Source organism: Sphaeramia orbicularis, chromosome 3 (genome assembly GCF_902148855.1).
Source record: "Sphaeramia orbicularis chromosome 3, fSphaOr1.1, whole genome shotgun sequence".
Taxonomy (NCBI): Eukaryota; Metazoa; Chordata; class Actinopteri; order Kurtiformes; family Apogonidae; genus Sphaeramia; species Sphaeramia orbicularis.
In genome coordinates, this window is record NC_043959.1 from 45,440,979 (window position 1) to 45,468,081 (window position 27,103).

At 36.7% G+C, this 27,103-nt stretch overlaps 1 protein-coding gene across 2 annotated transcripts in view; it reads left to right on the top strand.

Annotated features, from left to right (window-relative positions):
- Positions 1 to 17,231, top strand: part of spon1a (spondin 1a) — an 84,918-nt gene extending 67,687 nt beyond the window's left edge. The window contains exons 8-16 of one of the 2 annotated variants that reach the window (XM_030128998.1): positions 1,866 to 2,067; positions 6,717 to 6,857; positions 7,804 to 7,879; positions 7,982 to 8,164; positions 13,066 to 13,236; positions 13,339 to 13,506; positions 14,450 to 14,614; positions 15,208 to 15,474; positions 16,303 to 17,231. In XM_030128998.1, the coding sequence (XP_029984858.1) occupies positions 1,866 to 2,067; positions 6,717 to 6,857; positions 7,804 to 7,879; positions 7,982 to 8,164; positions 13,066 to 13,236; positions 13,339 to 13,506; positions 14,450 to 14,614; positions 15,208 to 15,474; positions 16,303 to 16,466 (1,537 nt within the window). In that variant the 3' untranslated portion in view covers positions 16,467 to 17,231. The remainder of the gene's footprint in view (positions 1 to 1,865; positions 2,068 to 6,716; positions 6,858 to 7,803; positions 7,880 to 7,981; positions 8,165 to 13,065; positions 13,237 to 13,338; positions 13,507 to 14,449; positions 14,615 to 15,207; positions 15,475 to 16,302) is intronic. The other variant, XM_030129007.1, reaches the window with a different exon arrangement.
- The last annotated feature ends 9,872 nt before the right edge of the window (positions 17,232 to 27,103 follow it).

Consider the following 27,103-nt stretch of genomic DNA (forward strand, 5'->3'; position numbering starts at 1 on the left):
CAAACAGGTGCCATTAATACAGGTAATGAGTGGAGGACAGAAGAGCTTCTTAAAGATGCAGGTCTGTGAGAGTCAGAAATCTTGCTTGTTTGTGGGTGACCAAATAGTTATTTTCCACCATAATTTACAAATAAATTATTTAAAAATCCTACAATGTGATTTCCTGGATTTTTTTTTTTTTTTTTTCATTTTGACTCTCATTGTTGAAGTGTACCTCTGATGAAAATTACAGACCTCTCTCATCTTTCTAAGTAGAAGAACTTGCAAAATCAGTGGCTGACTAAATACTTTTTTGCCCCACTGTATATGGACAAAAGTATTGGGACACATTATAGCTACAGCTTGCACGATGATAATGATAAGAAATATAAAGAGAAGGAATGTCATTCAAAAATATAAAATCATGCATTAATATTACACCTCCTTAACTATCATTTGCCTTACTTTCCAATTCATTTTTATCTCTTGCAGACAACATTTGTGTGGCAATATCTCACAGAATATTCAAGGGATATGTGACTTGTGAAATGTAGCCCCAATTTTTCCATAAATGAAACTGGGGAGAAAGTATCTGTTGAAAGTTGAACCCATTATGACCAAAAATGGGCACATCTGCATCCCAAAAGCCAATATGGTAATTGTCAAAATGCAAACTACTGGTATCAAAGTGGTCCGAAAAGCAATGGGTGACAGCTCCACTTTTCACTTCTCATGCATTTAGACCAGGCATGAAAACCACAACAGCTTAACCTTCCATTGACTGTTCCAGAGGATTCACACCAGCAGTAATTTGAAAAAAAAATTACCATATATCAAATTTCAATTGACAAGAACAGCTGTAAAATGTGCTACAATAATAATAATAATGTGTTGCCTTACTATAACCGCTCTTTAAAATCCTTCATAGTGGAAATAAATGTCATGTGAATGGTATAAATGATCATTACCGTCAAATGTCCTTCTATTAACACAAACCTTAATGCCACAACCTCTATTAAAAAGACACACATTTTCATAAACCTGTAGGAATATTTGGTGTTTAACAAAAGAATGTCACTGAGGTTATTTAGAAGATTAATCTGTCCCTCAATGGCTCCCAGCCTTGCACCGTTTCTGTTTCTGTCAATTACACTTTACCTTTTTTGTAGAGCCCAGGTGGCTGTCTGAGATAAACCTCAGACCTCCAGTACTTAGTGAGCAGAATCCCAGGAGACTCGAGTCAAGTTGTGTGTTCCCAGGGGATAAGGGCTATTTCACATCCTTAGAGGCCATCATTAACACTGTGCACATTGGCAGAACTGAGTTGGCTGAAGTCGAAAGGATTTATATGGGCACGATAACAAAAGGAATCACTGCTTAATTGTCTGCACTACAAAAAGAATCTCCCTACTCTTAATAAATCTTGTATTGGCTTTGAAAATCCTTGTAATTAGTTTTACTGTCAATCATTGGTCAAAACAGATGGCCAGATGTGAGTTTTTCTTGTGCTGGAAAATAGCCAAGTGGGTTTGAGAACACATGTGGTCTGTTCTGAGACGCAATATGGCAGCAAGCTACTATTCTGTGAACATTTTTATCATCAATTTCACAATTAGACTTTTCTATTTCCTGCTTGTGGGTGATCTTTAAAATTCCAGTGTGTTTGTGTATGTAATAGCTGCACTGCATAGGTCTTGACTGTCATAAAATGACAAGGTGTGGATTTGGCCATTGCACTCAATTTTATCCAGCATCTGATTTGTTCTCTGCTCTTGTCAGCAGTAGAGATTTTGCTGAATTAGGGAAACCAGAAAAATTGTTACACACCCAAACAATGATGTACAGGAAGTAAGCTATAATCCCTCTACTACCTCCCTCTTCCTCAGGCGTGCTGCACCCTCAGCTGAATTCTCAGTGGACCGGACCCGTCACCTTATGTCCTTTTTGACCATGCTGGGGCCCAGTCCGGATTGGAATGTGGGTCTGTCTGCTGAGGACCTGTGCACAAAGGAGTGTGGATGGGCCCAGAAGGTAGTCCAGGACCTTATTCCTTGGGATGCAGGCACTGACAGTGGGGTGTCATACGAGGTCAGTGAGAACTTTTTGACACTAATTAATACAAATTGGAACGTTATTTCTCCTTGCTTTTCACTCCCCAGCATAAATGTGTCATAATGTACATGTGTGCAAGTGTAACATTGACCAGCTGTGGCTCATGTAGTTCATCAAAACCCCGTAAGTAATTGTGAGCTGTGATGGTATACAGTAGGATTTACAACGTAAGACAGTAGTGGAAAAAAGTTTTTGGATGTGCGTAAAATTTTCTAAGTGGCTATTGACACAGTACTGTGGCACAAAATATCGGTTTGTCTATTGCCACAGAGCCAATCATTGCCCTCGTTATATCATGTCTAGACTGATAACTGACATCCCGAAAAAGTACCAAGGCAATCATATAGTGAAAAGGTTGACCTGAGACACAGCTGACGTTTAAAATCCGACATTCATATAAATCAGCCACTGGGACAACGTTCAGAGTGCAGAATTCCACAGGACCACAGCACTCAACTGCCACAGAACTGAGAGGTCACACTGCTGCATCGAACATGTAGCTCCGCCCACCTTCTCCAGCCTCCAGAGCAAAGAACACCATAAAACAACAGTATTTAGAACAATAATTCCTATTCTATACAATATACTATCACTAATTTGTCATTTCTTCCATCAATTGCCACAGTACTGGGGTAACAAAACGCACAAAAGAATGCACTGAAGTATACCCATGTATCACCACAGTACTGTGGCAACAAGAGGCAAATGAGTTCATGTAACAGTATCTGTGATTGGCGCTAATGCAAATGTTAACATCTGATTGGTCTGTGGCAAGAGATAAACCCATACTTTGTGCTACAGTACTGTGGCAGTAGCCATTGCCTAAAATTTGATATGATCACAAAATATTTGCAGAAAAATAGTCTTTTTTTTTTTTTTTACAAATTATTTTTTGGTTTATTGTTAACAAGGAAAAAATAACATAACTAACTTCTTGACAGTTTTAACAAGTCATTCCCTGGATGTTTTTCATTATCTTTTTGAAACATTCAGTTTTGACCTCGATGGAAGTGAGCATGTGCAGAAGAGAACATGTGGGTTTGAAGAATGGAACAATACTTCGGAGAGTCAAGTGATTCTTAATGCAACATGTCAGAAATGCAAGGGATGTCAAAAAAACTTTTTTCCACCTCTGTACAATAGTCTTTTTCTTACTTCAAGTAGTTAATTTTGTAGTTCTTGTGAATAAAATAAACACTTCTCAAGAGTGTTATTAATATTTTTGTGAGACTGTGTTAGTGTCAGAAAAGTTTTATTAAGTCCTCATGATTTTTTAACATTCTATCAGCAGATTATCAGCATGATTTGAACTAAATGAATTCTCTAATATTCACCCTGCTTTTGATTTTTATTTTATCTTTTGCAATTAACTCGCTCTGCAATAAAAACTTGAGTGAACTTGTGAAAATGTAATGAATGTGAAACTCAACTCAGGTTCCAACCTTTAAGTCCCACAGCTATCGTGGCCTTTTTCAAACTGTTATTTTCTCCACCTTTCACCCTCTCGATAACCTTCCTCTTCACACTCATCACCAGCTGAGTCTCCCCTTCACACTCACATTTTGACCTTGTCATTATACCAGCCTCCTCCTCTTCATCTGCCTGTCCACTCACATTCACAATCACTCCCTCGCTCTTCTCTTCACATAATGCCAGTCTACAACAATTCAGATGTCATCACCCATCCAATTCTCCTTTAACAGCCTTGAACGTCTCCCCCTCCTGCCCTCACCCTGAGGTGCTGTCTGCTTCGTGTTCTGTGTCTTCACTCAGCGCCATTAGATTAGGCTCTGTGTGTGCATGTTTGACCAAACTCTATGATTACATGTGTGAAACCTTTGGCTGATCCCTCAGGGCTCACAGATGAACCCACTGAACTTCTCTGCCTTGGCTCCAGAAATGATTTATATATCTTGCATGTCTTTCTTTTTTTCTTGGTGTACTAAAACAACAAGACAACTTGAGGATATTTAGTCATTTTCAGTATTTTAACACAGGCTACAATAACAACACTAAATCCGTTCTCGGTACGGTGGCTTAAGGATACGGTCAAAAATTGACTCTCAAAATGTCTCAGGTCTAGTTACAACTCTCCAGTTCAGCACTATTTCAGAAACTGGAATGTGCAGAGTATATATGTGTGCAGTCTTGAATATCTTGAATACAAATATGCAGCATTTGCTTGTGTGCTTATGGGAAGTTTAAATTTGACTCAGTTTTGTTTTGAGCAGGAAGTTTGTCATTTTACAGTGTTAGCTAACTGCATTTACAAGGTAATGACTGTCAATTTCCCACATTCAGTCTGTAGATTGATATTTGCGTACAGTGTAGGACAGAGGGCACTTTTTCTGCAAAAGTCTACTCTTGTTTTTTTTTTTCTTCAATGCCTCCACTCTGCAACAGTGTGCATCCATGTGTTGTATTCTAACACAAGCTTCAAGCAGAGACAAATGTATTTTGAAGATCTTACGTATGTGTCCGAACAAGCAGTAACATGTGGACACATTTCATGTTCAACAGTCTCTGCCATGTAAGCAGAGTAACTTATATGCATGTATTACACATATTTGAGTAGGTATTTATAAGCACTTAAACATTATGTTTAACAAAATTTGGGGAGATAACATTTTTAGGTGAAAAACGTCAAATTACTGCTCGGTAACACATGGACTTGAAACAAATATCAATTTTTAAGCTTTACGCAAACAATCAAAACATGCGGTTCTCAACAGAAGTTGATGTCAAGTAGGACAAAACCTTTTAGATATTATGTCCAACTATGCTGAAAATATATTTTGAAGTAAAATATTGAAAAGTCTCTGTTTTATTCACATGGACAGGTTGCCATAGTTACACGTGGACGAACGAATGAATGAATGAAGTTTTATTATTGTGTCCTGCATAAGAATATACCCAGCCCTTACATGGGTTTATAAGACACTAAAATTATAAAACAAAAGACCAAATACAGGACAACAGGCTCAATAGATATAAACAAGATAATGTACTGACCTATTTAAACAAACACATTTGCTGTTTTTTCCAGGCTTTACAAACAAATAATGCTAATTTATATACATTTAAACTAAACAACCATTCCATCTTGTCATCATCAGTGCTCCAGAACATATCAGGATTTTGGATAAACATCTCATTAAACAAAGAGGCTCTCACTTCATCATATGGATGACTCGTTACCATTGAATGCATCACCCAAAATGTTGACATTTTTTAAAACAACAATTTAATGTATTTAATACTAACACAGTGTTATTTACAACTTGTGGTGGTCCATACTGATATAGGTAAATTACAAATAAAGAGTAATTTCTCAGTAACAGTTCACAGATAGTCTTTTTAAATGTAACCAGTGTATGAATTCACAAACTTCATCATTCAGAATTTTAATTTCTCAAATTGATAGACAGTCTTTTGCATGTCTTTTTGTTCATTTAATGTAGCCTAGCAGAAGGTCAGAACTTCTCCTTCATTGCGTAAGTGGTATGTTAAAAAGGAAAACAGTTCAATAAAAGAGAGATTTTTAGCTTAAAAAATTAGCCCACTTGAAAAATGATGTGTGCAACTTTACTTTTTCATGTTGATGTTCACTTTTGCTTGATCGAACCCACATTGAACCTTTAATATTATAGTTATTTACCTAAAGATGTGACTTCCTATTTCAAAATATGCCTCTAACACATATTATGACACAGAATATAGAATTACTATACTTTATAGACGGTGATATACTGTAGTTGTTTTAGGAAGACTGTTATAAAGAACATGTGACCGTGTGCATAGAAGAGGTTACAACACTGCTATCTAGCGGTGTGGGCTTTTACACACAACATAAAAAAAATAAATAAAAAAAAAACACTCTCTGACACAAATATTTCTACATAACCCAGCAATCAAAAACCCATACAGTATTTTAGAGAATCAGTAATCTCAAAACATAATACTGTGATGCTTGACTTTATCACTGTTTTCTTACACTGCTTTAAATAAGAATCAATAACTCAGATTTTATCACCTGAGAATGAAGAACTTTTAACTTTGCTGAGCAATCCTCAAAAGTAAACCTCGATCAAAGAATGCTTTGTGCGGTCGAGGCTAATGAAACAGTAGGTAATGTAGACAAAGCAGTTAAAGGCACAGGTCTGTAACAGAATAATGAGACCTTTTACAGTATCTTTTAATTAGTGTCCATTCATTATCCCATCTCCCCCTCTCTCACAAACACAAACACCAGTGCTTTTCCCTGTTTTTCCTGAGTGGCCTCGGTAGGGAGTGAAGGATGAGCTGGTCTTGTGCCTCTAGACAGCCTCTGGCAGTGGTAGTTCTATCAACCCCATGCTGGCAGACCTTTACTGTTGACAATTAAGAGCATCTCCCATATAAACTACATTGCTCCTCCACAGCTGCTTTTTGACTTTGTGACTTGTCCTCTGTGTGACTCGTGATTTGTGTAACTTTGAGTGACTTTGTGCTTTTTTTTTTTTTTTTCCTTTTTTACTTGCGCAAATGTATTTTTCAAAAAAATCCTGACAGAGTGTTATTTTTGAAATCCCAAAGATTCACAATTTTTTTTTTCTGTTTCCGTCTTGTCTGTGTGCTACTTTTAGTCTCCCAACAAGCCCTCAGCGCCCCAGGACAAGATCCGTCCTTTAACCAGCCTTGATCATCCACAAAGCCCATTTTATGATCCTGAGGGGGGCGCTATCACTCCTGTGGCTAGAGTGGTGGTGGAGAGAATAGCCAGAAAGGTCTGTCTGTTTCTGTTTTCCAGATCCAGTGTAGTTCTGCAGGATGCTTGTTGACCACTACACTAATGAATCAATAGTTCAGTGAGTAATACATTATGTCAGGCAATTTCAGTTTGAAGTTATTGATAGAACTGTACAAAAATGGAAGTCCATGTTTAGTAAGTCTTTAAAACAGTAATCTCTTGACACTGTGTTAGGGTTTCCTCTAACATTATACAGCTGAAGCAGAATATCCAAGCCATTTGTAGCACTAGTTTGGCAGTAGTTCTCTAACTTTTTCCATTTGTACTAATATATGGTAATAACAAAGGTGCAAAATTGTGTCACATTGTGTATTTTTGATTGATGTTCTTATGGGAGAACTCTGAATCCTCCCACTCATGCATCTTATCCTTCCATGAAACTAAAACACTGTAATATTGTTAATACAATATGAAAACAGATGTGCAGTTTTTAGACAAATAACATCAGATTCTCACGGGGAATACTGTATCCTACACAGTCACCCTACCACAATCTCAGCACCTAAGCACCACAGGCTAAAAAACCTGGGAAAACCCTCAGTCTAAAGGTAATATTTAAACCAATCCCCTAGTGTTGAACAGCTCTAAATGGTAATAAAAATATGGAATACTTAAGGAAAATGTGGTCTTGGGATCTGGCTGCAAACCAGTGAGGTTAGCAGGTATTTAGTGGCACCTAGAGGCAGCTGTGGGAATTTTGGTGGATTTTCTGCTTCATTCTGTGATTTGACGTACAAGGAACACACACCTGCTCACACTAAATTGAATATGTACACTATGTTAAATACCACATTCTGTTCTTGCATATCAAGTGTCTATAAAAATAATAATCAAGTAGAAGGATGTGATGCAAACAACCAGAAACCCAAAGTGACAGAGCACATGCACATACTGATGCATCTTCATCATTTGTCTGACCACAGGGTGAACAGTGCAACATCGTTCCAGACAATGTTGACGACATTGTAGCAGATATTGCCCAGGAGGAGAAAGAGGAAGGTCTGAATCCTGCGCCCCTTGTCTCTCCATCACTCTTCTTCAACATGACGAGCACAATCAACAGCGGCAGGTTACTGGTTTATTTTATTTTTTGTCTTACAGATGATACGCCAGAGACTTGTATCTACTCTAACTGGTCTCCGTGGTCGGCCTGCAGTTCAGCCACATGTGAAAAGGGCAAGAGGATGAGACAGAGAATGCTCAAGGCCCAACTGGATCTGAGCGTGCCCTGCCCACATACCCAGGATTTTGAGCCTTGCATGGGGCCTGGATGCAGTGATGAGGGTGAGCACCTGTTTAAAGACATGGGGTAACTGCACTGGACCTGAACCCACTTTCCATCCCAGTCTTCATGTCCAACAGTGGCTGAATTACATCTACTTTTCCAAAAGTTCAGACCTTGCTGAACCCCATAGAGGAGATTTTACTTTGGCCAATGAAAAAGGCTGGATTTTAAGACGACTTTTTATAGGTCAGATCCATCGGTAAAACCAAAAGCACCATTCACTCCGTGCAGCGGTTATGACAGCGCAGGAGGAAGGTGAAGAAGAGCACTTTGTTAATATGACAGACTTTTAATGTTTATAGTAAGTTAAATTAAATTGCATGATGCAATTGAATATACCTTCTAAGGTGTAAGTACAAAGAGTGAGTAATTAAGAAAAGAAATCATGTTTGTTTGGCATTCTGGATTTTATTGCTTCTACATCCATGTTTTTAACTCCCTAAGGTTATTATTGCTCCTCCAGCAGAAGGTGAATTTATTTCTGTTGAGCCATTTGTCTAATGACAATGGAAATGAAACTGCCTTGCGATACAGCTTGGGCCTTCCTTTCAGCTATAGTGCATTTATTTGTGTATAAAATAGCTTTTAGAGGGTAAACATATCACATATATACACCCATATATGTATTTTTAAGTAGTGGTAGTACTTCAACATTTAATGCTGTTTCTCCTGTAGTACCATTACACATGTACTTTGGTATCTTTCTTTTGATCATCAAGAACTGCAAGAAAAAAGCATCGTGGTATGAAAGGCAGTATTTAAAACAGGCTTAAATTAACACATGGATTCATGAGGATAAACAAATGTTAATTAAAGTAGACTTGACATTTTAACCTCACAATCACGCTTAATTGAAGTCCTGTGTGCTGCTGCTTTGAGCCACCATAGTAACAAAAAAAAAATCATCATTATATTTGGAAGCTGTAATTTCACTTCAGTACTCAAGCTTGGCCACACATTCTACTCTCAGAGATGAGAGTTATGAAAAAACCTGCATTTTATGGCCTTAATCAGTCAAACTTGCCATACTCTCCAAATAATTGCTGATTTTATAATAACATACAGGGTTTTTTTGCCTCTATTTAACTGAAATTAAGGAATGGGAGTAGATGTACCGAGTTGAGAGACAGGTAGGTGACATTACATCACTGTGACCAAGTATAAGTGTATGTTGACATTCATTTTCATTTCACTGCAAAGCTGCATCCTGACAGTGTGCAATCACACGCTTGATTGTGTACCAACCCAGACAGCCGGGGGGGTGTGGTTGTTTTCCAAAGGTACAGCTCTTGATGGATTTGTTCCTGATTAATGCAAAGATTTAAAATACATGAGTGTACTAATGCAGCATATTCCTGAATACTAACAGCTTTTATGCAACAGTTATTTTACTGATTATATAGAAGAATACAAATACACACTCCATGCATTGTAAGCCCATACTTCAGTTAAAATAAGAAACATACAGCCTAATCTTATCAGTACCGGATGAGGACCAATTCTGTGTAATTTATCTGGCTATGATACATATTTGATGACCTGCTCTGGCCTATGTTTAGCCCAACATTGGCCCAGGAATGGCCTCTTTTATTCAGATGTATAGTGACTCTGTATGACTAGAATATGTAGAGGGCTTCAAAACTCATGTATCAAATATGATACGTTTGGTGTTATAGGGTTAAAACAGAATGTGGATGATGTTCAAATGGAGTCTAACATGTGAATTTTGGCCATTTGTAAGCCAAACTCTAACTTCAACCTTTTCTGTAAGGTTAGGATTCCATGAAGAGAGTGGATGTTAATCAGAAAACAAGCCTGTTCAGTTGGATGGAATGAACACTTGACATTATCGTTAACTCCCGGCTTTTCAATAGCAGTCCTGCCTCTTAGTAGTTTTGAGTGTGTTCAGCAACAATACCAAATGAACAATAGGTGATCATGAGGAATTAGAGAATTTATAGTGTCTATTAGATGGCGATGTGATCCAGCCTCTAAAATATTACAAATAATTATTCTTTGTGAAGGTGCTCTTATACAAAGGAGTACTGGAGGGCTTTCTATTAAGACGAAAAAGCAATTATGAAAAGAGCCCAAAAAAAAAAAAAAAAAAAAATGCAGACATCGACAAGACTTTTCATGTTTAGTCAAGCAAATGGTATTCATCAGAAAAATTAATGGTGTGATGAGTTTTTGCCCTTAGATCCAGAGGGAAACTCCTCTTCACTTTTGGTGTTGATATGTTTTAAACACTCAAATAGGAACTGGGAGTTCAAGGCCATAAGCAGACTGATGGATAATACCATCTGTCCTATAAAAGGCCTTTAAACCAGAGCACAGACCTTAGATGATGTAAGCTCTTCTCTTAAGTTCACTTTCAACTCTAAGTGGTGTTTTGTGTGATCAATTATAGAGTTTTTTGGGAGGCTTTTGGGATTAATGATCTCAGTTCAGGTAGCAGGTATTATTTCTGCACTAGATGTGACAGTGTGGTGTTTTATTAGACATACAGACCTACATAGCACCCTCATTTATTTCATTTATTTCCTGTGGTGTGAGTTTCATAGAGTGCATAGTGCAGTTTATGGAAGGAACAGGACTCATTGTTTCTTGTTTATGGTTTATAAGCTATTAAAACATTAATCTTAATAAAGGGTACAGTGGAAATCTCTCTGTTGTACATTTACATACTGTGGTTAAATTGTGGATTGCCATTTGACCTCTTGCTCTCTTGATCAGAAAATTGAAACGCAGAAGTTTCTGTCCCAATCCTTCTTTTTTTTTTTTTTTTTTTTTTAAATTTTAGTTTTCATAGTTACATGCATAAATCAGTACTGATTAATTACTGGTTTTTGGGGGTGGGACCTTTCTGTGTGGAGTTTGCATGTTCTCTCCCTGTCTACATGGGTTTTCTCTGGGTACTCCAGCTTCCTCCCACCATCCAAACACATGCACTGATAGTAGGGCTGCTCGATTATAGAAAAAAAAAATCACGATTATTTTAGCAATAATTGAAATCACGATTATTAAAAACGATTATTTGTTAACCTTAAAGTTGTTTATTTTTTTCTTGCAAAACAATGTAAGATATACTCTTTAAATATAAATAAAGCTTTTAACCATTAAAACAAAGTATGTTCACTTTTGTACGAAACAAAAAAATCTTTGAATGCAAATAAGTATGCTGTAAATTCAAGTATGTTTCCTTTTGTAAACAAATAGTGCACTGGAATTAAACTGCTATAGACTTGCCATAGAACTAGAGCAATAAAAAAAAAAACCTCACGTAAAGTGCAAATTATAAATTCAAGTATGTTCAATGTAGTATGAAACGGTAAATTCAGTGGCGTGCCATGAGGTTTCAGTTAGGTTAATACGGGAGTTGCAGCGTAAAGAGATTCGGAGACTGAAGATTGCATTGCGGACGAAGTTGTAGACGGAGTTTTTTTTATGTGTTTTAGTTTTTCATAAGATTACGATAAAGGTCGCGGTGGTTAAACTTTAGATGGCTAAAAAGGTTTGCTGTGTTAGCGGTCGGTGCGGACACAACTACGAAACACTTTTAGCACGTAATGGGTTTTTGCTCTTCATCAAACCCAAAGTGATTCCATACAATTGAATTTGACTTGCCTTTTTTGTTTACCAAGCACTTCTGCTGCGATTCTCCTGCTATTTTTCCAGACCGCTAGGTACAACTTTCCTCTTGGGGTGGACCTGCCGGCTAGCTGGCAGCTGTAGCTTAGAGGGGGGCGGGGCAGAGCAGCTCATGGTAGCTTGCGTGCGCGTGAATTAAACAACTAAAAATTAATAATCGTTTTTTCTCAATTACATAATTTTTGTAATCGTTGCGTGTAATAATCGAAATCGTACTTGAATTTCGATTAATTGCACAGCCCTAACTGATAGATCAATTGGTTAATCCAAATTGCCCATAGGTGTGAATGTGAGAGTGGTTGTTTGTCTCTATGTGTCAGCCCTGCAATGAACTGGCGACATGTCCAGGGTGTACCCCCCCTTCACCCATGAGTAGCTGGGATAGGCTCCAGCGACCCCTGTGACCCTAGTGAGGATAAAGTAGGTTTAGAAAATGAATGACTGTATGAATGAATGAGTGAATATTGGTTTTCTGTGTTCCTCAGTAAGTAAAATAAAGCTGTATCTTTAATCTAGAACTATTTAACCCTTCCCAAGTGATGTATCACTATCTATTACAATATTATCCTTTAATTTAGCATTTTTCAATAAAAATCAGGTATTTTCTTATATTTAATTAACTGATCTTGTACAGTTATTATGTTATTATATAGAAAAAGAGAAAACTGAAGAAAAAAATGACTTTCTCAGCAAATGATATGATTAAATGAAGGTAAAAACAAGCATCTACAACCCCAGTCATTTATCAAACTACATGGGTTTTATTGATGAATCAGTGCTGCAGGAAATGACAGTGTTTCAGCGCTCAGTATGGAGCCACTGAATGTCTAAATGGGCCATATCTGATGACAATGAAAAGCTGAAAAACTGCATTTTGCCTGAGTTATTTACATGTTTAATTCATAAATGTGATCTAACAAAGGCAAATATTAAACATATATGCTTTTTATATTGCTTGTAACTGGATGAAGTAAATATCTGTTGAGTATTTTAACATGAAATTGTTTGATTATGTTGAATTTAAAACCCAAAAATGCAGCGGGTCCACCAGACCCCCGAACACTGGCTGGATAACAAAAATATGAACACCACACAAGGGTTAAAACTTATTAAAACATTTTAGATCAGTAGATACTTTTGGTTTCTGGAGAATGTTTAGGTATTTGATGGTTAAATAATCTACAGGTGCAGATAGAAATGACACAGACTTGTTAAAACAACTGCCATTCTTTTTGCCCTTGACTTTTAGATGCATCAACCTGTATGATGTCAGAGTGGATCACCTGGTCTCCATGCAGTCTGTCCTGTGGGATGGGTACACGATCTCGGGAGCGTTATGTAAAGCAGTTTCCTGATGATGGCTCAGTTTGCACACTCCCCACAGAGGAGACTGAAAATTGCGTTGTCAACGAGGAATGCTGTGCGTTTCCACTTATTTTTTCCGCTGTCACATTGCATAACAAGTTTATGAAACTGTTCTAATGTAAATGTCATATTGGTTTTCCCTGACTCTCGGCCTCAGCTCCTAGTAGTTGCCTGGTTACAGAATGGGGCGAATGGGATGTCTGCAGTGCCACTTGCGGTCTTGGCATGAAAAGGAGAGAGCGCATGGTGAAGATGCCTCCTGCCGATGGCTCGATTTGTGGAACAGAGGTGCTCGAAGTGGAGAAGTGTATGATGCCAGAATGTCGTGAGTAGCAACATTTTCAGGACCTTGACTATCCTGACACCTCCCACACTGTAAATCTGGAGTAAATTGCTTTGGTGAGACACTGGGTGTAGTTCTGTAGCTCCTTCCAAGTATCTTACTGATCACTTTCCAGCAGAATTTTAGTTTATGACAACTTTGTCAAAGATTTATCTCTATAACAGTGAATTCAAAGAGGAAACTAAAACCTTTGAATTTGCTTTTTTCTTTCTTTTTTTCCTCCACTTAACCCATAAAGACCCAAACATCCACCTATAACCATAATCATTCACTGATCTAAAATGTTTAATACCTGTTGATCCATTAATCCTATCAATACATGTAAATAATTGGTGTAAAATATAGTTTGTCATCTTTTCATGGTCATCAGATATGACCCATTTGGATGCTCAGAGGCTCTGTAGTTACCATGGAAACACCGTCATCTTCTACAACATTGATTCACAAGTAAAACCTATGGAGTTTCATCAGTGACAGTGGATGGAAACACTTATTCTATACTCAGTTTAACTCAGTCTTTTTCTTCAGTTTTCTCTGTTTTGGATATAATAACCCTCAACTTTAATTTGAGCTTTAATAAACATCTACATAATTAGTGCATTAAATATAGGAAAATACCAGATTTTTTAACTTAAAAATGCAAAATACAGAAGATAACGTTACAGTAAATTATGATAGATTAGTTAAGAAATGTTAAAAATAGAGAAAAGTTAATTTGAGAACTACCACAAAAATAACACTGGGTCTTTATGGGTTAAATGGATATTCCAGATCCTGTTTGCTGTATTCATCTTTTAAACTAAAAGCCGTGTTTTTATTACAAGTAACATCTACTCACTTACACTCTTTCATGTCGTCTGTGCTTTTGATGTTGAAATCTGAGCGCTGCATGTACGGCTAACTGAGTGATTCCTGCTGTGTACAGACACTATCCCCTGCATGCTGACTCCGTGGTCTGACTGGAGTGACTGCAGTGTTACATGTGGGAAGGGTCTAAGGACACGGCAGCGCATGCTAAAGTCTCCTGTGGAACTGGGAGAGTGCACAGAGGAGTTAGAACAGGTGGAAAAGTGCATGCTACCAGAATGCCGTAAGTAACTGACATCTCTACTTACAGATGCGCAGACATGTACCAGTATAGTTTTATGAAAGGTGATGGTAATATCTAAAGTACAGGTGGGCACACACTACTGATGGAGCATGCTGCACTAACACTGCAATAAAGGGAGTGGGCATCCTCTGTTCTGCATATATTCCAACTTTGCAGTAAATAGTTTCTAACCTAAATAACATATTGTCGTCTCTTTTCCTCTGTTCAATCATGTAGGAGTTATTTTATAATGAACAAATCAGGTTAAAAAAAATATGCATAATGCAGGTGTTCTTTCTGGCAGTGCACCCTATGAATACTAATATGTTGCAATTTCTTTATCCATTATGTTGGGATGAAATATATTTTACTGCTCACTTTCCTGAGCAAACACAATTCATCATATCTTTTGTTTCCCTCAGAGGGGAGGGGTAGTTTATAATTAAATCTTTGTTGCTGCATGAGGACTTACAGTTGTTTATACACCCTAGTTTTCATTTGATTTCTTTATTCGTCTAATCAATTATCCTTGATTGTTTTTTTTTTTTTTTTTTTTTTTAATAGCCTTATTTTATCCATTTCTGTCTCCTCAGCCATAGACTGTATAATGTCAGAATGGAGTGAATGGTCAGAGTGTAATAAGTCCTGTGGGAAGGGTCATACTATCCGGACACGCATGGTGAAGCTGGAGCCACAGTTTGGAGGAGACCCCTGTTCCGAAACCATCCAGAGGAAGAAATGTAAGATCAGGAAGTGCAGCCGAGGACAAGCCAACAGTGACGAGAAGAAACGGCGCAAGGAGCAGCGTGAGAAGAGAAGGAGCAAGCAAGGTCGGACTGAGGTCGCCTCAGAGCATCCAGGTTTGGATCACTTACAATCACTTCATAACACTGTTACTAAAACAGAGAATTATACCATATTTATACCCATATAGACCCAGTGCGACTTTTGTGGCAGTGCCCAAATGAAATTTTTCCTCAATTTTTAAGTTTTCTTAGAAGATTTATCATCATTTATTCTAATATTATTGTCTGTACTTTGCATTTTTAAGTGAAAATCAGGTATTTTCCTATATTTAATTGACTGATAATGTAGATGTTGATGAAAGCTCAGATTCAAGATGAGGGTTATAATATGAAAAACAGAGAAAACTGAAGAAAAAGTAAAATATATCATTAACTGAACATAAAACAAGCGTCTCCATCCACTGTTATTTATTAAACTTCATGGGTTTTACTGGTGAATCAGTGTTGTTGAAGATGACAGTGTTTCCACGTTCACTACGGAGCCTCTGAACGTCCAAATGGGTCATATCTGATGACCATGAAAAGATGACAAACTGCATTTTACACTAATTATTTACATGTATTGATAGAATTAATGGATTGACACGTATTAAACATTTTAGATCAGTGAATGATATTGGTTGCCGGTGGATGTTTGGGTCTTTATGGGTTAAGTGGAGAAAAAAAAGAAAGAAGATGACAGTGTTTCAGCACTCATTATGGAGCCTCTGAACGTCCAAATGGGTCATATCTGACGATCATGAAAAGATGACAGACTTCATTTTACACCAATTATTTACATGTATCAATAGGATTAGTGGATCAACAGCTATTAAAAATTTTATATCACCAAATGATCTGAATTTCTCTCCATTTTCCTTTTTCTGTTATTTCTTTGGTTAGGGTGCAAGATGAGACCATGGTCGAGTTGGACAGAATGCACGAAGATGTGCGGTGGGGGAATCCAAGAGCGGCTCATGACGGTGAAACAGAAGTTTAAGACCACTCAATTGTCCAGCTGCAAGGACAGGAAGGAGATCAGGGCTTGTAATGTGCACCCGTGCTAGGATGTAGAAAGAGGAAACAGGGGTGGTATGGAAAGGACAGCGGGTGTGGGATGACAGTGGCAACGGGATAGGACACGGCACACTGTCACAAAATGATCCAATGCACTCCGTCTAGAGCTGGAACTGCACATACTCGAATCACTATGGGTTAAATCCAGAGCCTGTTTGATGTTTAAGGGAATTCTAAAGGATCTCATCAAGACATGGTGAAGTAAAAAAAAAATACTCTGGATTTACACCAGGCTGATTCTTCTGTGCTTTCAAACAAGCTCTGAAACACATATGACAACTTTTGCAAGATTACTGTAAATTCGTTGTGGTATAATATATCTCAAAAAATAAACTTATGAACTATAAATTGATTTAATAAAATACAGAACTGTTATATCTTGTGGTATGCTTAATTAGTACAGTATATTCCAGATTTCAAAGCACAGGTGCCGAGCCATTCCAGTATTTTCTATGCCTTCAATTGTTCTGTTGTTTTTAGGACACAAAATGCCCAGTTGAATTTTTACCCAGCTATATTGTTGTACATGTAGATGCACCACAGTTGAGATCTATATGATTTTGAGCATTATTAGAAATTTGGTTATTTTTTTGCTGTGTATTTTTTGATAAGAATGTGTCCCAAGATTCTTACCAAAGTCTTGTGTAGATGTTTTCTAGATGTCTTCACCCCCTCCTTCTTTATCTCTGTTCCTCTAACATATTAATATTTTGGAATAATATCACCTTTACAATAAAAGTAAATGTGACAACTTTTCACCTGGATGTGTCCTTCATTGTGGTTTTCAATATTAATGGGATGCACTTTTCTACCACTAGATGGCGATAAATATCTAAAATCATTTACCTTCATGAAGAAAGTGAAGCATGCTGTACAATCTCATTCTTCGCCTGATGTGCTTTCTTTACATTTCTCCTTAGATTTATAATATCTATAAGCACCTATAGGATGCTAGATGAATTCACAATAAGCAAATGTTATTTTACTTCTGAAAGCATCTTATCATTTGTGACAAAAAACTGTAACTTTAAGCTTTTCATCAGAAAGCCTCGAATAACAGGATCATTTTTGCAGCCGCTGCCCTGTGGACAGATAATCAGTAGCATTCAGTGGTCTTTCTGTTGTACTGAAAGGGTCCGGTCAGGGTGGACTTTGGGGAGCAGTAAGTTTTCATGCACATGTACCAACTGAAATCATGAAAGAACCCTCCCCGTGCTCCCTCTAGTCTGGTGTAATTGGTGTGGGGGGATGGGCTGGTGTCATGCTTTCCTCACTGTGGAACTCCAGGGACAGGGGTGAAAAATTCAATACACACATCACAATGCCATTCCTGTTTCCATGCCAACACAACCACACACATGGGGGAAGCCTACACACTTCGCAGGCAATGGCAACATGGAGGGTGGATTATTACGGCCATGACTGAGGTGTTAGGGTTAGGGAATTTGCGGTTGTGACAGAAACAAAATGACGAGGTGTGCATGAATAAGCCCAGTAGGATGACTGGATGTGTATTCTACATGTTAGTGCCAATGTAACACAACGGCAGTACAGGCTCAAACTGAAAAACAGCTCAAACATGTTGTTATTCACGTGACGTGTGCTGTGATGCTCTAATTATTTTCCAGTCTGTGAACTCACTCATGAATACTGCTTACTCCAGGGTCATGCCACTATGCTAACATACAAACTGAACTCTCCAACCTTTTCCTCGTTTAACTGGTTTCACTAAGGTTTTACCAAGTGTGGAAAAAATTTGGATCATATGAAGACAGAAGCGATATTGCAGCATCTCTGAATAACACTAAGATGAACCAGCGCATTCTTGTTAGTTTCCTTGTTAGGTTACTCTTATTGCTGTGCCCTGACATTTTCTAAAGGCAAATTCATACCATTTCCTGCCACATCCTCAGGCACGATGCTAGTTAAAAGAGTAACAGTGTGGTTTATGAGTTATGCATAAAATGTATCATCTATATATCAAATATTCTTCATATCATTGACATAAAAGTCTTACGTTTTCTTCTCATTTTCTTCTTTTAGACACGTATTTACATCAAACCCACTGATTACTCTGCAAAAATCAACAGGATATTTGCTTATTTTCATCATTTAACCTAATTAACCATCTAATAATTTAATGAATCCTTGTACTTCTTCATATCAGTATATCTGCATAAAGCGCAAGAGATTATCAATAATAAAGCTACATATGTCTTTAAAAACTAGATCAGAGAACATAAGAAGTGGAATTTACAAAGAACGTGCGAACATCTGTTAACCCCACAAGTGTAATAACTCCCACAAACGTAATAAAAATTTGCAGCTTTTAACGTAATAATCCCACAAATGCAATAACTTTTCCACAAATGTAATAACAGTCACCCTCCACAAACATAATACCTCATTTTCCCACAGTGTGCTCCTACGCTCTCCATCGTTATCATAATCATACCCAGACATTTTATTTACATGGTTCAAACATAGGCTTATATTATACTTAATAAGAATAAATAAATAAATAAATAATATCCAGTTCATACTGAAGCTTTTAGAAAAAACCTTTACAACATTTTTACCCATTCTGTTTTGTTCCTCCACTTGTATTTGTAATTAAACACCAATTAATCTGGAATTAGTACCATGTGGTGTAACTGCAACATTTGATCATTCTAAAAAGGCAAGTATCCAAAAGACAAGAATAAAAGGGAAGAAAAAGAAAGAAGAATGAATATTTATACATGCATAACTTAAATATATGTGATGTAGTAATTTATTACATTTGTGGGAAGTTATTACAATTTTGGAAACTGAAGATTTTTACCGTCCCACAAATGTAATCAATCCCCACAAAAGTAATAATTATTAAGTTTGTGGAAAATGAGATATTATGTTTGTGGTAGGCAAATGTTATTATAATTATGGAAAAGTTATTGCAATTGTGGGATTATTATGTTAAAAGCTGCAAATTTTCATTACGTTCGTGGCTTGTTACGCTTGTGGGGTTAACAACGTCTCTATCACAATTCTTAAACTGACATATGTGTGCATTAAATGCAACCAAATATATACTGAATATGTTTTCGAGGGGTCTCATTTTTTCTGTTTGTTTTTTTTAGTCTTACAGCAGCTGAGTTGTAAAACAATATACTGAGGCATTTTGGATGTTGTTGTTTTTTTTTGGCGACTCCAGGTACTTGGGCTCAAGACATCTGCCAACACCCAACTGTCCAAGGAAAATGAAAGATGTGTTTTGTAGAGCTGCACTTCAGATATTTTTTGTTTCAACCCTCACAACTGTAACATAGAAAACCCACCGTGTTGGGAGTAGTTATATTCCCTGGACTTTTTAGAAACAAAGAACTCAGGCTGTGTCAAGTGACACTGCTGGTGTGATGTTGTGGAAAATATTGGATACTGGATAATATTGACTTGGTTTGATTGTAGGAGGAAGAAATCATGCTTGGTAGATCATAATGTGATACTATCAGGAACACATTTTTTGTGAAGAGAGGTTGATTACTGAGACACTCCTGTGAAGTCACACCACAGCTGTGAGTACTTACAACCAACAGCACAGAAAGAAAAGGGAAAAAGGAAGAGAATCACTTTGAGGCAACACAGTACAATTTGTGTGTGTTTTAACATGTCATCAGCTCAATATTTTTTGTATATTCTGGGTTTTATGTCTGTTTTCCTTCAGAGCATTTTAGTGAGTCACTGAAGCAACATCAAATATGATCATTTATACAGATCCTAAGTAACTATTTCTATAAAACGATTCAGCTAAGCATTTTTGTGCCTTAATGTCATATCTGATGACATTGTAAGTGTTTGCAGTAATGATTAACACTTATCATGGCCTCACAGCTATGCCTTTTGCATTCCAAGAGTCAGTGCATTCGCATTGAGATATAGTAACATTTTAAGATGAAATGAGGAAATTATAATAAGTATTTGACTGTAGCAGTTAAATGGGACTAAAATGATCTTAAGCCTTGCATCCAAAATGAAATCATGGAAATCTGTCTGTTTTATTGATATTTGTGTAATGTTTCGGTTCGATACATTTACAGTTTTGTCAGCGATAGATACAGGTTAATTGGTTTATCTAAATTTCCCATAGGTATGAATGTGAGAGTGATTATTTGTCTCTATGTGTCAGCCCTGCGATGAACTGATGAAATGTCCAGGGTGTACCCCGCCTTCGCCCGTAAGTAGCTGGGGTAGGCTCCAAGCGACCCCCCGTGACCCTAGTGAGGATAAAGCGGTTTCAGATAATGAATGAATAGATGCAGTATATTTCAGTCCCATTGATATATGTAACTGAAGAAAACATATTAGGATAAGATTATTCATTCATCATTATGATTACAGAAACTTTACCTTATATCATTATAACATAATTAAGAATTAAGCACTTAATAAAGTTACGTAATCACCCCCTTCACCTTCTATAATCCGCATAATAATATACATGTAAATGAAACTCAATTTATCTACAGTATACTAAGATTTTAATTATATCTTTTAATGAAAAACTGCCAACACAAACAAAGCTCATCTTATTGTTGTTGCATGGCACACATTGAAAGTATGCACATACTGATATGACATCTGTCTTATTATCTGACAAGCTCTAATTCTGCAGAGGTGCCATCAATTATTGTCTGCCTTTAAAAGCGTGATGAGTGACAGCGAAAACACTTAGATGAGTGGGATTAGTTTAAACAAAGTTCTTCTTTTTTTGTTTTCTTTGAATATGACGGCAGATGATTTGTGTAGCTTTTCAAAGGCAATGCGGCATAAAAGGTAAAAAAGAGAAAAAATGACATGGAAAAAGATAGATTTAGTGTGAAAGTGGGAACTAGTGGAACCAGTGTGTTTGACTGTCAAATAGTACTTAGCTTGTTTTGATTTGACTTTGCCTTTTTGAGTTGGACAGGGTCAATCTATTAATTGATGTAAGGCACCGAACAAAAGGAGAAATAAATGCGATGTTGCCACTGTAGTCTATCAGCTTGCAAAATGAGAAAGGAAATACAGGTACAGTATAGGTTTCCGTTTTAATAGCATTATAGGCAGACCCTCAACCTGGGCAACCTAGAGAGACAGGAAATATAGGATTTCATAAACTAATAAACCTCAGAGGGAAAATCAATACAGATGCTAGCCCTGCAAAGGCTATTTTCCACAAATTTATAGACTACTACAACAATCAATGGCCTGGGTTGATAACCTGGTAAGACTCGGAACAGGAAAAATCTGTGAAATGTCAGTTTGCATTAGAAACCATTCTGAATATTTAGTTATGTAAACAATTATAGTCTGAAAGGCAAAGCCAGGGTCTTTCTGTGTGAAGTTTCCAGCCCCAGGCTAGAGATAGCCTCCCTGAGGGTATGGCTCATTATCTGGCTCCAGCGTTATGCATGTTTAATTTAAAACGGGAAATGGCTATTCTGTTTATTGTCCTACTCACTTTTTTTCTTTATTTTCATTTGCTGTCGCCCCTTTCTAGTGCTGGCACAGGCTTGGAAAAGCCTCTCCAGTGATAGCACAAGATGATTTTCCTGTCATGTTGTCTTCCTGTTGCTGGGGAAACACATTTTGCAGGAATTCACAGCACAGTAATCTGAAATTGACTGGCATTCCACAGCAATGTTAGAGCCCCACTGTGGGGCTTCTGTGAATCCTCAGTGTCATTGTAAGTTAAAGCTTGAGCGGTTGGAAACACAAATGACAAACAGGACATTGAATAATTGAGGAACAGCGTCCGGAATGTACGAGTATAATCCTAAATAATCTACTAAAATGCTCTGCCTTGTGAATTTGAGACTCCATCACTGGTTGTGACTGTGTTATACAATTATCTGGAGAATGGAGTACACCACACAACCCAAAGGTAGGTATAAACGATTGGCAGAATCCATATTAGCTGGAGGACACTATGTGATGTATTGTCAAATTTCCTCCACACTGATGGGAAATGTAAAAATAATTCATGCATGTCAAAAACACAATGAAGGAAACAAATAGCCGACTAGAGAATAACGGAATGGTAAGTGGTAAATAAGTGGTCTAAAAAAAAACACCCACTAAGGTTTTTGAAATGAAAGCTGAAAATTCTATTGAAATTTGACATTTGATAACAATAAAAGGCTGTGAATCATTTAACAAATCTGACCTATGCGCATACTCAAGATCTGAATGAACATTAGTACGGGGGGTTCTTTTATATGCTGTATGAGGGGCTAATAGCTATGAAACACAAAAATAAGCTGATTTAATGACTGACTGAGAATACATTATATACTAAATTAATTGTGATCCTCTTCTTATAGTGCATAGTACTTAAAGGTGTATTGCCCTGTGTACTCCCCTGACGTGCCGGATATCAGTAGAGAACTGAATGAGAACACTTTCTGGTGTTAAAATCCTGCTTTAGGGTCTCATTGTTACCATGACAACACAGCCATCCCAATAGTTATAACTCTTAAATTACCATATGATATTTAAAGGGATAGCTCATGCATTTCTTAATGATTCTCCTCCCTTTAAAAGTGGATTTTACCAGGACAAACCTCATGCTCAAAAGAGGACGCTCTTAAATCTGGGTGGTTTTTGCAGGTTTAGTAATACTATAAATCTCAATGGAAAACAATATTAAATCACCAAAGTAAAGGGAATTTATACTGAAATGATATGGCTCTTTGAACCACAACAGAAACTAGAAATGCAGACTGAAACAGATACCGTGATTTGCATTACATGTTAATTAAAAATTCAGCCCTAAAAGTGAATGTCGTAGTGTATAATGTTTACTGAGACATGATGGCAGTATATCATCTGCATCAGTAATTAGGTCTTTGCTGATGGTGTTGCATAGAAGCTTTTCTTCGTAGCCTTTTTAAATAAGCTGTAATGTCTAATTAAACTCTCCTGCTATGGTGTTTCCTCACAGTGGGACCCATACCAACACAGATTATGCTACTGTTTGTGGGTGTATCTATATGTTTGTGCATTTCTAATACACTGTGGTTCTGTAGCTGTTACTGCCTGTCTAACTGGGTCTGTTCGTTCCTTCACTTCTTCCAGACTGGACTAGGATGCTGTGAATCAGAAGGAGAAGCAGTGAAAATTGGCATCACACATCCATCTGCTCTCATGATTTTTCTTATACTTGCCAGTTAGTATTAGAACATAAAATCAGGTAATTAAGAAATGTCAAACTGTTCTCCAACTTGAGGCTGCACTGCTGGATATCATTTAATTTTTTTTTTTTTTTTTTAATAGAGGAATAATGTGCTCACCCTAGAAACATAACTTTGGAATTATGTCTCTATCTCTGTTGGTTTGATAGATGAAAACAACATTTTTGATAGTCATGGCTAAATGGGGTAATTGTCTCAGGATAGAAAGCCTTGATCCAGATCAACACCAAAATGGAATCAATTATTCCATGGCCCAGGGCGCATCTGTCTCCTGAATTTCATGGAGGCCTGGACACAAGTTTTGAAATATATTGCAGACCATCAGGCTCAAAACATAACCTCCAGAGTGGTGCTAATTATTTTTATGATACTTATAAAAGGATTTAAGAACTAAGTCTAATTTATTCTTCTGTAATAATGTGGCTTTGAAACCTCAAGGTTCTGGCAAAGCCTTGTTTCCTTACTTAAAAATCATGTTGCTCATAAAAGATGCCTCCAGTTGCTCATTCTGTCTGCTTTTCTTCTGCACATATAGGAGATACTGTATAAGACCTTCATCATTCTCTATTGTCTACTGTGTTCTGTGTTGAGTTTTGGTGGAAAAGATGTTTTGCTGTTTATTTGTCTATATTCTCCCTTCTCTGGCCTGCTTTTTTTTTTTTTTTTAATTGACTTTCTTTATTGGAAGCAATTTCACGGGCAACAACATGGCAGTGCAATGCAACAAAGAGGACTTCCATTCTTTCGTTTTTTTTCTTTTTATCCCTCCCACGATCCCACCCTACTCAAAAGAATTCACAATTGTACAATTGCACTATTTCTCATGTTATTTGCACAATTTAAATTCTATTTCTTTTTTACAAATATTCTTAGTTTGCAATGTTTTGTTGTTTGTCTTTTAACCCTTGCATGGTGTTTGGGTCTGTGGGACCCATTTTCTTTTTTTTTTTTTTTTTTTTTTTAAAGAAGAATGATAAGTAATTATTTTTCAATGATTTTTTTCCTCTCATATCTTGATTATATTACATTTTATTAAAAAACAAACTAAAAATGAGTAGCACTTTAATTTTAAAGGCAAATATTAAATATATACAGGGTGGGGAAGCAAAATTTACAATGAACATTTAGTTGTTTTTTCTCAGCAGGCACTACGTCAATTGTTTTGAAACCAAACATATATTGATGTCATAATCATACCTAACACTATTATCCATACCTTTTCAGAAACTTTTGCCCATATGAGTGATCAGGAAAGCAAACGTCAAAGAGTGTGTGATTTGCTGAATGCACTCGTTACACCAAAGGAGATTTCAAAAACAGTTGGAGTGTCCATAAAGACTGTTTATAATGGAAAGAAGAGAATGACTATGAGCAAAACTATTACGAGAAAGTCTGGAAGATACTATTAAAGAAGAATGGGAGAAGTTGTCACCCGAATATTTGAGGAACACTTGCGCAAGTTTCAGGAAGTGTGTGAAGGCAGTTATTGAGAAAGAAGGAGGACACATAGAATAAAAACATTTTCTATTATGTAAATTTTCTTGTGGCAAATAAATTCTCATGACTTTCAATAAACTAATTGGTCATACACCGTCTTTCAATCCCTGCCTCAAAATATTGTAAATTTTGCTTCCCCACCCTGTATGCCTTTTATATTGCTTGTATTTGGGATGAAGTAAATGTCTGTTGAGTATTTTAACATAAAATTGTTTGATTCTATTGAAATAAAGCCCCACAAATTCAACGGGTCCACCATGCCAACGAACACTGCCTGCATAACAAAAATATGAACACCATACAAGGGTTAATTCTTCGCACTGAAACTGAGAGCTCTTCCTCAATTTTGTTGTACTTGGTAGAACGATAATAAAGATATTCTGATTCTGATTCTGAGAAGACAATTCTTGATGAAAATCCAATATTGATATGTCAACAGTACAGAATACATGCAACAAATACATAAATAAGAAAAATTTTGAAATAAATAGGTAAATAAAATAGAATTTAAAAAATTTTAATGAAATCTCCAAATAGTTTCAGCTAGATAGTAAAAAGGGACCACTTTGTTACTGTGTGTTGTGAGGACTCTTAATATTAAAGTGTTTTCCAACAAAAATGAACCATAATTAAATTAAAGTATGCTCATTTCATCCCAAAGCTATAAACTATGTGCAGTATATAAAAGTGTTTTAATCAATTTGAAGCTTCCCAACAAAACTGTACATTCATTATTTTTCTGGCAACTAAAGATTGTGTGGGATTCATGATTTTTCTTTGCATATCACATGTCAGATTACACTGACATGACTGACAGCACAAAGGCATTATACACCTGGTATGATACCTATTCAGCCCAGACCTCAGGAAAATGACACTACCACCTAACCGAGCCATTCTGTCATTTAGGTATTAGGACATGCTGACCTATCACTACAAAGGTACATAGTGGGAGAAGAACTGAACTGTGACGGTCCCACATTTGCAGCAGTAATGGAGCGTTTCTTTTCTTGGATTAACATGCAAGAATAGACCCATGTATGTCTAATCTGCAGACTATGAATTAACTGAGCATGCTGAGTCAAGTGACTGCGGTTACATCTCAGGAGAAGTATTTTGGAAATACTAATATTTTCTGTAGCCATACTGTGTGTAGCCTCTGCGGGTAGGGGGGAAACAAGAGAGATAATCTGAGAATCAATGAGTTTAGCCCAGCGGAGGAACGACCTGTTTATACAAGCTAATGGCTCCCAGAGCTTAGATTGGTTCCTAATGTTTCCTGACATCCTCCCTTCCTTCCTTCCTTCCTTCCTTTCTTCCTTCCTTCCTTCCCTATGTTAAGCAACACAACTTAAAATCTTCCTTCTTCAAATTCTGTTTCTCAAATTCTCTCCATTTAACTTTTGATTTTGTGGAACAAAATTTAGAGCAAGAGATAAAGGAAAGTATAAATAGAAATAGTAATTATAATATATATATATATATATATATATATATATATAATATTCTTTCTGTTTGTGAATGGACTAAAGTGAGGACAAATGTAAAGTCTAGATGGACTGGGGTTGTGGGTGTGAAATTGTGGAATGGACCTGATGATTAATTTAAGATGTTTATTCTTCTGACAAAGTTTAAAAAAAAAAACAAAAAAAAAAACTTAAGTTTGAAATAATTTAGGAATATTGAATTGAGATGGTAGATATGTTTTGATTGTTGTTGATTTTTTTTTTATGGTGTGAATGCTTAATGCTGTACACATGTAATTTAATGTAAGCAGTGTATGAGGTGAAAAAGATCTGCAAAAAAATAAGCTTTTTTTTTGTAGCCTATTCCTTTTTTGGTTTTTAGTTTATTATAATTATTGTACTAAGTGTAATGATTAATTTGCAAACCAAAAATAAATTCATTCATTCATTTAA